The sequence below is a fragment of the Leptosomus discolor genome, chromosome 12, assembly GCF_034619465.1.
Source record: "Leptosomus discolor isolate bLepDis1 chromosome 12, bLepDis1.hap2, whole genome shotgun sequence".
Lineage (NCBI taxonomy): Eukaryota > Metazoa > Chordata > Aves > Leptosomiformes > Leptosomidae > Leptosomus > Leptosomus discolor.
Genome location: NC_141402.1, coordinates 10,407,258 through 10,418,581, shown reverse-complemented (window position 1 = coordinate 10,418,581; position 11,324 = coordinate 10,407,258). Strand labels below are relative to the sequence as shown.

Here is an 11,324-nt window from a genome sequence, read left to right as displayed (position 1 = left end):
CTCTCCTCATCCTTTCCACTCCCGCTACGGTGCACTTAGAAGAGCAATCCATGAGAAGGAAGGAGCGAAGCCGGTCTGCCCTGTGCATGTGTGGTGCGAGGCGAGAGCAAGACCCCGGGGAAGCTGGTGCTCGCTGAAGGCCAGGCGCAGCCTCTGTTAGGCAGGACTCGGTGGGGCTGGTGAGCTGCCTTTCCCCACCAAGACTTCTGTTGTCAGGTCAAGCTTAGAAATGTTTCCAGCTGCCAGGTGGGGTGACCCGGGTGTGAACTTCTGGCTGCAGGGAGAAACCTGCTCGCGCAAAAGGAGCGCGATGCTGCGCGCTCTTCCTCCAGGGAGAGCTGCAGAGGAGAGCACGAGCTAAGGTCAGTGGTGCGAGTATGTCATGGTCCGGTCCTTTGGGGCTCCCCTGCTGTCTGGGAGAGCAGAGGATGTAGAAATTGCTCCATGTGTTTTCAACAGGCAAAATAATTATTTTCCCTAGAATCCATGAAAGGACAGGAAGGAGGCTTTGGGTTGCTTAGCGAGCTTGTAGGGTGACTGGGGCTGCTGAGTTTGAGGCACTGCATTTTAGTATCAACTTTTGTCTCCATCTTTGGCTCTTTGATAGTCCAGTGTGGACCTGTATGTTGTGTGCCCTCTGCAAAGCTTGGGATAGCTGTTTATATTTCACCCTTTTTCAGGCAGGGTGGTTTTGAGGCTAAAGCGCTGTTATCCTGTTTGGGGCTTTAAGACACAGAGGCAGGAGGAAAGTTTGGAAACGAAAGTTTCATGGTATGAAGCATCAAAATGTTGCAATCTGGGAGTCAAAGCAGATAAACATTATCTTGGGCTTTCTTGGAGGAAAAAAAAAGGCTCTTACTCAGATTCTTAAATTCACAAGTGTGGCTAGGACTGGAGTTGAGAGCTCAGGGCAGAACTTTTTGCACAGATGGCTAAATCAGGGTCTTAAATGCGTTACTGTGACCATTGGATGTTTTTCACTCTATTTATACCATCCACACATGCTGCTGATTCTGTGTGGTGAACTGCCTTTGCGTCTTCAACTGCAGTAGTCACATACACCTCTGGGATGTCACACAAAGTTCAATCTTGGCACTCTTTGAAGGCCGTGACATGAAGACTAAAGTTTGCTTCAGTGGTGAGGAAGAGAGTTGCCCTTAAAAACTACTTAGGGAGGAGACTTACGATTGGTCTGGTTCAGGCTGGACTGTTTGGAAGCTCATATAAAGCTTTAATAAGTCTTGCAAACAACAGAGTAAATCCAGGTAGAAGCTGATGATCTGCTCTGAAGTCAACGGGAGCTGCTCCAGTGACTTCAAGGATGACAGCAGATCTATTGGGACAGTGTCTTGTGTGTGCATTGGTAATGAAGAAAAGACATTGCCTATTTATTTTTTTTAGGTGGGGAAATGAAGGCTTACAGTGGGTGTGAATCTTCTTCAGTAACAGCTGATGTGTCTGTGTAAGACCTTGGAAGACCTGAAATATTGGCTTTTACTTATTTTCAATCGAAGTTTCTTTTAGCTTTTTGCAGTGAGAAGGAAAATCAAAACAGGAATCAGCTAAGGCTGATGCTTGGTTTTGACTGACTTGATGTAAAGGCAGAGCCAGGACTATATCTCCCGGTATTGTCAGTGTGCTCAAGCTGGTGCAAACCCTTCTGCTGAGCCTGGAATCAACGTTAAGGGTCTCAGAGAGAGTCAAAAGGTGTCATGTCTGTGTTGCTGTACACCTGTGGGCTTTGAGTTGGGCTTTGTACACATGGCTTTTGACTTGAGCTGTTCTCTGTTGGGGCCTGAGTGAAGCAGAGTAAAGTACCTTTTCCAAAGAAAGAGCCTCTCCATGAATTTGGGAATGGTCTTTTCTTTTCCTGCCTCTGCATCGTTGCTTGTATGTTGTGTATAATGATACTTGCCTGCCTTTTGTACGTTTTATTTCCATTGCTGCTGATAGGAGGACTGTGTTTAGTAGAACACTCTCTTGATATAAATTGAGTGTTTTCTTTTTGTTGTTGTTGTTTAAATAGGTATATTGCAGTGGATCTGAAAGTGATATAAGAAAGAATTGCCCCTGGGAAGAGAAGCCTCGCTGCAAGGCCGACCTTGAAGATGTGGACTACCATTACATTCTTCCTGCTGATCTCCTTCTGTATATCTGAACACAGGTTGTCTGTCCTGAAAGGGAGAGGAGTCTGTGTAGTGGACATAAACAGGCTTACAACTGAGAAGCAGTGCAGGCAGGCCTGTCAAAGCCTGGGTGCTTCAGGTGAGCTTCTTGTCCCTTAGAAAACCCAGCTGGAATTCCAGCTGTTCCTAAAAGGTCTCCTCTGCTCCCCTGACAACTATCTTTCTTAATTCCAGTTGTTTACAGGCATTTACTGTTACGGCTTCTCTGTGCAGTCCTGTGGTGCTAAATAACTTCTGGCAGTTTTGGTTAAATTGAATCCAGAACAACCATTTCCCAGGGCCCTTCTGGCTTCCATAAGACACTGTGCATGTGCACTCGGTGTGCACTGGTAGCGTGCAAACAGCGTTAGGTCATTGACTTCAAGAATGATTATTCCATGTTGCCAGATCTTTGCAAGTGAACAGTGCTGATGTAGAGAGCTGCACTGGAATGAGTAGTCTTTGCTCCCTGGTATTTATGTGTAGTTTTTCTGCCTCAGAAGAAACCAGTTGTATCCTGCAACCAAGCACAGGGTTAAACAAGTCTGGGGAGATGAGAGCCTCCTGCTCTCTGTCTCTGAGGTGTCTTTATAAAGCATTAAAATTCCAAATGAATCTTTCACAGTTGTCCTTATGAAAGACCCCGTCTTGTCTGGCCATACATGAAAGCTTGTAGCACCTACAAGCATCTAGTGATGCTGTGGTGAGGATGAATGGCTGACAATCAGATGGATAGGAACATCACAAAGATGCCTTTTTTAATGCCCGATGGTTTCAAACCTTCATTTTAAACATGAGACATCCCTTCACAGTGGAGAGAAAACACCTTTATAAACTAAGCATTTTATTTAGGGGGTAAAATACAAATGAGTTTCTCCCAGGCATCAGAGCTGTGAAAACTTCAACTGCTGCTTTTGAAGGTGGTAAACCCTAGAGAGATGACACATTCATGCTGACTGTGCTGACACTTAGGGTCTGTAGCACTGCATGTTTGTCTGTTCCACCTAAGAATCTCTAAACACTGTGCACATGTCATCTTAACCTCCTGATATCTTGAGAAGGATAGAAAGGGTGCTATCAGCTGCCTCTTCCAGAGGAGGAATATAAGGAATTTAGTTCGTCTGTGGTCTGGGCTGGGAGATGATCTGAGTGCATGCTTCGCCCTGCTGCTGACTTCAACCACTTTTTTTTGTACCCTTCACGTTGTTCTCTCCTGACATGTTTGGTCCAGAGTAAGTCCAGTTGAGTGTTAGCTTTGTTGGGCAGAGGCGGTTGAGCCTCTAGAATTAGGTGATGCGCTCCATCTTCAGGAAACTACTCAAAACTAAACCCAGAAGCATAAACCTTTTCAGGTTTTAGGTTCTGTATTAAACCCACTGAAGCAATTTAATTCCTATTTGTTACTTGATGGCCGGTCTGTTGTACTACCTGGTGTCAAGATATCAGGAAAAGATACAAACTCTTGACATCAATGTATAGCCATGTGCAGAGAGATCATCTGGAGAGAAGGACCTGAAATGTCTTTTTTTTATGATTAGCTTTAGGGTTTAAGATCAGCTTTAGTGCTCTTGTTCTTCATTCCTACCTTCCCCAAGTGTATGTATTTTTGTGCTTTCTTTCACTACAGACATGAGGCCTGAGGCTTAGATGTCAGAATAGTTACACCTATGTGGCTGTCAGTAAAGGAGCAGTGGTTGTTATTTTTTAAGGTTTTATAGTGTTAAGTTACAGGTCAAGCTTGCATGGGGAGATGTCTTCATAGCTACATTGCTTGAAGAAGTGGAAAAATAACATGCTTACCTGGTTAGGCTCTCCTCTGCAGATGTAATCTCTGCCCTTGCTGACATAACATCACTAACTTAGGGAAGTAGTGCAACTGTCACAAAAAGAACCACTTTTGCCAGTACGTTCACATCTCTGATGTGCTCTGCAGCAAAGGCAATGGTTGCTGGTCTGGCTATTCCAGCATCGCCTTCGAATATCCACACCAGAGGCCAGGATATGTAGTTGGCAAACTAACATATCACAAAATGATTGTACCAATATCATGAGGCAGCTTGACACTTCAATTGCATGCTTGTAAAAGCAGCAAAACTCTCTAGGGCTGACAGCGTAGTAGTAACTTTAACCTCCATATGTTTTCTAATGCAATGGGTTCAAGTCTCCAGATGCCACTAGGGTAAGTGATATACCTGATGGAGAAAGTGCCCATCTTAGCAAAGATCTGGCAATCTAGGATTCCCAGATGCCTGGTGAGCATAGTGAACCTGTGTTGGGAGGTAGGATAAGCTTGTGCTCTTCCTTTTGCATCCCCAGCCATATTCAGAGCTCTCCCAAGTTTCTTGTCCAGAGCTGGAGGGGAACATCTTGGCCATCTGAGCAGTCTGGCTCTGAGAATGCAGCCACTTGGCCATACTTTGGGGCTATGTTGCATGCTCTGGGGAAAATAAAGGGGCAATATGACATGGCTGCAAGAGCAAATATTCCTGTTCCCTGCTTCCATGATACATCTGCTTACTTGGCTTCTGCTTGCCTTTGGGCATCTGCGCTTTCTTCCCAGTAACAGCAGGCTTAAAAATGAAATAAACCAGTTTGGTGAAATAAAGCAGACCTTGGTGTCTGCCTACGTGGTTTCCTTTCAAAATAGCTCTGACGAGCTTTTGAGGTCCTACTTTTTTTTTTTTCTTTTTTCCTACTGTCTCCTAATTGGAAGTGAGCAAAAAGGAGCCACTGGGCTGCATATATCTTGCAGTGGACACATCAGCTGGAGACTCAGTGTGGAGTTGCAGCACAGGGAGTACTAATCAGTCCAGCTCAAAGCTATCTGGTTGTCCTGGGGAAGTCATGAGCAGCTGGATACCATCCTGATGGCAGCAGAAACCAGGGTGCTTTAACCATGCTGACCCCATTAGTCTCTTGACCTTTCTGAACTGACTGACTCAGATATGCAGCCAATGCAAGATATGTGGCTGGCTTTTTGTTTTCCCCTTCTCAAGAAGTACAAAAGGGCATGGTTTACAGTAGTAGATGGTCTGTGTTTCTCCGCTAGCATGGCTTAGTGAGCAAGGGACAGGAAGGGGGACTGGGAATCAGGGCACATCCAAACATACTTTCATTTCTGAGGAGTGGATTTTAATTTCTTGAAAGGCTGCTGCTCTATCTCCTGCTCTGTGTGATTGTTGAAAGTTTTCGTTTTGTTGCTTTTTAAGTACCTTTTTTTAAAGGCTTTGAATGGTTTCAGTCACTTTCTTAATGTTTTATTGAAGCCAGTAAAGTTCCACCTTTGCTAGTTTTTCTAGGTCTGTCAAAACAGACAGAGATTTCTCCAAGTTCATAAATTTTCCACGAGCCCTTTTAATAACTGTGGTAAAGCAAATGTATTTTTTTATGAAAAGTTCAAGCTTCCCCTAGCTGTAGACCTGAGTGAGGGTAACTCTCTTTGTAGGTAAGAGCTTTAAATATAGCCATATATACCCCATAGGCATGTTCTTCGCTCTTTTTCACACTCCTAACAAAACACAGAAATTAATTTCTCCTACCATACACTTAAGTTCCCTTTCATCCACTGATGGGTGGTCAGTTGCACACACATCTGCTTCATCCCAGACTGAGCACTGTGTTATCTTCTGTGGGGCTTTTATTATTCTGTGTCCCAGAAATTAATTGCCTGCTACTGTGATACTACATAAAATCATAGCATAATTTAGGCAGGAAGGGACCTTTTGAAGGTGTCTCGTCTGAACCTGACTTAGATCTAGCTGTTCAAGACCATATGGAGTGTGTACCACCTCTCTGGCCCCCAGCCCAGTGTTTGAGTGCCCTCGTGGTGGAAACTAATTCTTTCCCTTGATGTTGAGTTGAGATTTTCTGTAAATCAATCTGCTTCAGCCTCTCAAACATTCTAGTAGTCTCGCTTAGACTCGCTCCAGTATGTCAATACTGCTCTTATATGCTGGGGACCCCAAAACTGGGCACAGTGTTTGAGATGTCTTCTTAGTGCTGGTTAGAGGAGGTTCATTCCTTCCCTCAAAGCTTGGATACGTGTATGTAGATGTGCCCAGAAAGAAATTGGTGAATTCGAAGGGATGCCAGGAGAGAGAGTTCCTGCTGTGACGAGTTTATTTAGCTTGTGTTGGGATTTGAATTACTAAAAGACCATTTCTGTGATGGCTCCCATGGCTAATGGTATCTTTGTTCAGCAAATGAAGAGTAACTTTCTATGTAACTCCAAGCACTGAGATGAGAGCTGTCTCCTGCAGTGATGAAATGGGTGGCTTCTCAGTTCTGGCTCGCTTTTTTTTTTTTTCCTCATTAAGACATCTAGATGAATGCTACCATTTAGGTCTGAACTGTAGCCTGCTCTGTTTGTCCCTGTCTGGGTGAGTGAATTACTGCTGTTAGGACATATTGGTACCAGAAGACAGCAGGTAGGTAGGCTGCAGCTGCTATATTGATTTCATTGGCTTTCCAGTTATTTTCGCTACGGCTGAGTCAGGATCCTTTAAGGCCAGACTGTCTAGTGTACTGTGTAGCAACCCATTTTTCTCTGCTGTTTTCAGGTAACCATCGCTGTAATTGGTCTGTGCCCTACCAGAGTCACTGCATCCTCTTGCTGTGTCACCAGCTGAGCGTGTGCCAGAATGCCAGAGAACAAGACATCAAAGATCTGCTTGGAGGTAACGCCATGCCTAAGGCTCCTGCTAAACCCAGGATCCTGGTCCTTTTGCTTTAAATGCCTGCATTTAGACCTTGACTGGCTTTCAGAGATGGGTTGTGAAATGCCTGCAGGACGATTCCATAGGTAAAGTTGGTTCACTGGAAAAACTGTTCCAGGAGCCTGGTAAGGGCTCTGGCACTTACATGTGCTTGATGTGGCTTTGAGTAACTTCTGTAACTGTTACCGGGTGACAGTTTGTCTCCACATTGATGACCTCATTCATTCAAGCCATTTGTACTCCACATGCTGTCCTTTGGATAATAAAGGCGTAACAGGTATATTTGTATTTTTTAAGAGAAAGGAAAATGTCTTGGCATTGTTTTTTCTGAGATGGCCAGGATTTTGTGCCAGAGGCAGCAGGCTCCTTCTATAATCAGAGCAGCCTTAGCAGCAATTGCTCATGGTGACTTTCCAGTGCCAGGGTCTTCAACTTTAATTGACCTAATAACAAAACAGAGCTTGTTGATAATTGGAGAATCAGTCTTCTAAAGTATGTTTCAAGAGTTGGCTATACCAGAGTTTAAAAAAAAAAAGTTTGTTCATGGTTCTTTTGGGTTGCCAGAGATTCCTTTGCAATGTAGCAACTGGAGCTTTGATAAGCAGATGGGATTTATGTCACTATAAATCTAGATCACTAGTTGTGAAGGAAATTCTCCCAAAGTATGAAGGCGTAAGTGGAAATTTCCACTCAGTTTTGTGAGGTAAAAGTCCTGAATCTAAGCAAGAAGGCTTTGTTGATGCTGTGTAACTTCAAAACCACGAGTTGTTTTCTCAGGAGCTGGCATTCGTAACACTACTTCTGTTGATAATGTGCTTCTGTGTTGTAGCTCTGCACTTCATTACCCCTCTCTTGTGGAATTAATTCCCTGGTTGGGCAAATGCCAGAGGTCTGTGGAAAAACAAACAACAAACAACAAAAAAAACCACCCTGAAGGGATTATGTGCAATAAAGGCAGGGGTCTGAGTTTTCATGTTCTTGCTGACTTGAGGACTGATATATTCCGCTTGTACTACATGTACTGCAGAATACGTGTTCTGGTTTGCATGTTGGTGGTATGAGGTCAGATTTGAGCTTGCGAGTTTTGTTCTTATGAAACTCATTGGTTTTGTCTTTTTGAAGAAATTATCAGTGGGAAAAGGGAAACAGCCCAGTTCCACCATCAAAGCTCTCCGCAGAGAAAGAAGAGGATGGTGAATGCACTGGTTGACCGACACAACATGGAAAACCTGTTTTCCTCAACTGCTCAGACTCGCAAGGTTCACTTGCGGTATTTGCCTGGGTTTGAGAGTGAAAACGTAACAACAAACACAAGCAAACCAATCGCAAACAATGCTGCCACCACCGCCGTGACCACCGCCACTGCCACAGCCCCAACAGCCAATGTTACAAATGCAACTGTCCTCACTACAGCTCATGAAACAATTGCCAGAGCCTCAAACGAAACAACTGCCAGTGCCTCAAACGCCCCTGGAGGTTCTAGTCTCCTTGCTGAAGCCATGCCATCCACTGCCTCTTCTCCCACGCCTGGTAACGTCCCTGCTTCTGCTGCCAGCCATGTCTCCAAGCTTGTGACCACGACCAAAAAATCGGGAAATAGTAGCTCTGTCTCAGTATTGTCCCCCACTTCTACTTCTGCGCCTCTCACTGTCACTTCTGAAGCAGATACTCAAATGCCTCAACCAGTGGAGTTTAACACAGCCACTCCTGCACCCAGCGCTCCCAGCTCTAGTAGCTCAACCACTGTTGGAGCTGGTCTGAAGAGACTGAGCGCAACGTTGACCACACTTATTGCGCAGGATGCAGGAAAATCTTCCACTGCTTCTACTCATGCCATGGCACTCACCACTTTGGAGAGTTCACACTCTACAAATTCACTGCCTGTTGTTACATTGCTACATCTAGAGCCAGAAGCAAGTACAGCCACAACGTTCTTGAGTAAATCCACTTCTTTTCTGGGCTCTACAAGAGGTGCCACGGCTTTAGCTACTGCCTCTATAGAGGAAACTATGACTGGGCATGGGATAAAGCCAACATCTCACATTTTTTCAACAACCACAGTTCTAGAAAATGCACCCAAAACAACAGCTTCAGGCCTTGCAGAAACTCAGGACACGGACAATGGTTATCTTCTCATTGCTGCCGAGCCCCTGACTCAGTACTTGGTGGATAAAAGTTCACTTCTCACAGTGCTTTTAGTTGGTACGTTTTTTTTCATAACTGTGATAGTTCTCTTCCTTATGCAGGCATATGAGAGCTACAAGAAGAAGGACTACACGCAAGTGGATTACCTGATCAATGGAATGTATGTGGACTCGGAGTTGTGAAAGGGTGGGGATAAAACAGTGGGCAGAGAGATGGAAAGGAGATTGAAAGCCTGCCTGACTTGTTTTTCTTTCCTATTTGCCTATAAAAAACTGAAAGTGCTTCCAAATTTACTTCTAGTGCAATTGAGGAGAAATGCCATGTACTGTATTAAGGAAAAAAAAAATTTATTCCACCGTGCAATAGGTTGCTGTAAAAAAAAAAAAGTAGTCATTTTTAAAACTTCCATGATGCACAACAGCTTTGGCCATTATTTTTCATTGCAAAAAAAAAAAAAAAACACCCCACAACACCCAACAAGGTGTAAGCCATTGTCCTCAGAAAATGCTGTGGCACTTTTTCAACTGTTTACAGTGCAAGTTCCTTGTGTTTCAGTTGTTTCACATGTGCTCCTCTGAAAATAGAGCAAAGGGTGCATTTGTACCTTTTGCGAAGTGCTCTGAAATGATGAGAAGTGTGGAGTATTGCTGCATCAAGGAACTTTTAATCCAATGTGTGTCATGTTTCAGTATGCTTCTTGCTTGCAAAGCGGTCTGTTTACCCAAGATATCTTTTCACCATGGGGCGGATTACTGTTCCTCTGCACTTAAATGATCTTATTTTTATATTCACTCAATAAACGGGGCCCTGGAAGGGCGTATCTTGTTGCATTTCTGTTTTCATTCCTGTCACTGCCAGCTCAGAAGCAAGCAAGTGGGCTTTTGGGGCTGAAGCAAATTAGCTCTACTTCGGTGTTCTGAGTATGGGGGCTTTGAAGACCTCACTGGAAGTATGGACATGTTGCAGAAGGTGCTGATCATCTTCCAGGGTACTGCTGCTGTAATTTGAGCAGTGTGCTGCCAGTCCCCCAGGTATGCTTTGCTGCTTATTATCTTTCATGCATAGAGCATCAGGCTCTGATTTGGTTTTTGATTTGCATTTAGGACCAGCTTGGAGTTACTAGTAGTCTGGAAACCTTATTGCACCTCTGCAGTTGCAGATCACCTCCTAAGACCTGCAGCTGAGAGAGTGACTAGGAAACACTTGATTTTCAGAAAGTATTCTTCAGTGATCAATGCGTCTTACTTGAATGACGTGTACATACCAATAGCAAAATGCTGGATTGAGGTGCATTGTGGGGTTGTTTTAACCAGATCGTTAGCTTGTCTCTCACTTCGAATTAGTTGGCTCTTCTTTAATGCTGCTTGCATGTAGTCTTGAGGGTGATAATAGGCAAACCTCAGAACTTGAGCTGTTTGGTTTGGGTTATTTTTCCAAATTCTTTGGCTGTTTAGATTTTGGAGAGAGTGTTTACCCTGGAAGAGGTTACTTTGCAGACTTCTTGTTCATCATGGAACTGAAAGCACTGTGAAAACAGTTGCAAATAGCAGGAGCAGCAGCAGAGGTAAGGGGTTGTTTGAAAGAAATGGGTGGCAGGTAATTTCTTGAATCTTACCCAATACAAATTTTGAGGACAAAATTTCAGCAAGTAGAGTATGTTGAGGGAAGGAAAGAGATTGCTTTGGCAGTGAGATGACTCGGTTGTCAGTGCTAGGATGCATTTTGCTGTGCTTTTGCATGGACCGCATCTGCATGCTGGTAGGTTAGAGCATTTCTCAAGGTAAAAGCATAGTGTGGTTGGGGTCTCCCTCCTTGGAAGGCTTGAAGTATAAGCCACGAAATTCACACAACGGTTCCTGTAGCGGGGGGGAAATTTGAGGGATTGAATTTGATTGTATTTTAAGGTTATTTTTAATTGGCAGCTTCTCAGCAGAGGGGAACTGAACCCTGATTTCTGCCATATTCCAGGAGCTGCCTGTGCGCAGTATCTGTGCAACGAGGTGCTGGGAACATCCCCCAGCATGGCAGGGAAATTTCACCCCATTGAGGTGCTTGGGACTGTTCACCTCTCAGCATGACTGTTCCGAGCTGTTGGCAGATGTCGGGCAGATGCTGCTCTACCACCAGAAGGCCAGGCACTTATCTCCACATGGGGATATTGGGTTTCACCTTAATTGCAGATGAGTCACTAACCACAGACCTAAGCATGTGATCTTCAAGCTCTGCTCTAGATACTGAGATAAGAGCTGTCTCCTGGACTCAGGGCCGTCTTCCAAGTAAGGAGATGGGTCTTACCTCA

The 11,324-nt window shown here is 44.4% G+C and overlaps 1 protein-coding gene across 2 annotated transcripts; it reads left to right on the top strand.

The window, feature by feature from the left end:
• Nucleotides 1–2,064: 2,064 nt before the first annotated feature.
• Nucleotides 2,065–9,855, top strand: C12H11orf24 (chromosome 12 C11orf24 homolog). 2 transcript variants are annotated; one of them, XM_086472234.1, is made up of 4 exons: nucleotides 2,065–2,265; nucleotides 6,725–6,841; nucleotides 7,158–7,165; nucleotides 8,035–9,855. In XM_086472234.1, exons 1-4 carry the CDS (start codon nucleotides 2,109–2,111, stop codon nucleotides 9,205–9,207), a joined length of 1,455 nt encoding a protein of 484 aa, XP_086328360.1. In that variant the 5' UTR covers nucleotides 2,065–2,108; the 3' UTR covers nucleotides 9,208–9,855. The 2 variants fall into 2 exon arrangements, with proteins under 2 accessions (XP_086328360.1, XP_009960530.2); XM_009962228.2 differs by lacking the exon at nucleotides 7,158–7,165 and having other exon boundaries at nucleotides 8,003–9,855.
• The last annotated feature ends 1,469 nt before the right edge of the window (nucleotides 9,856–11,324 follow it).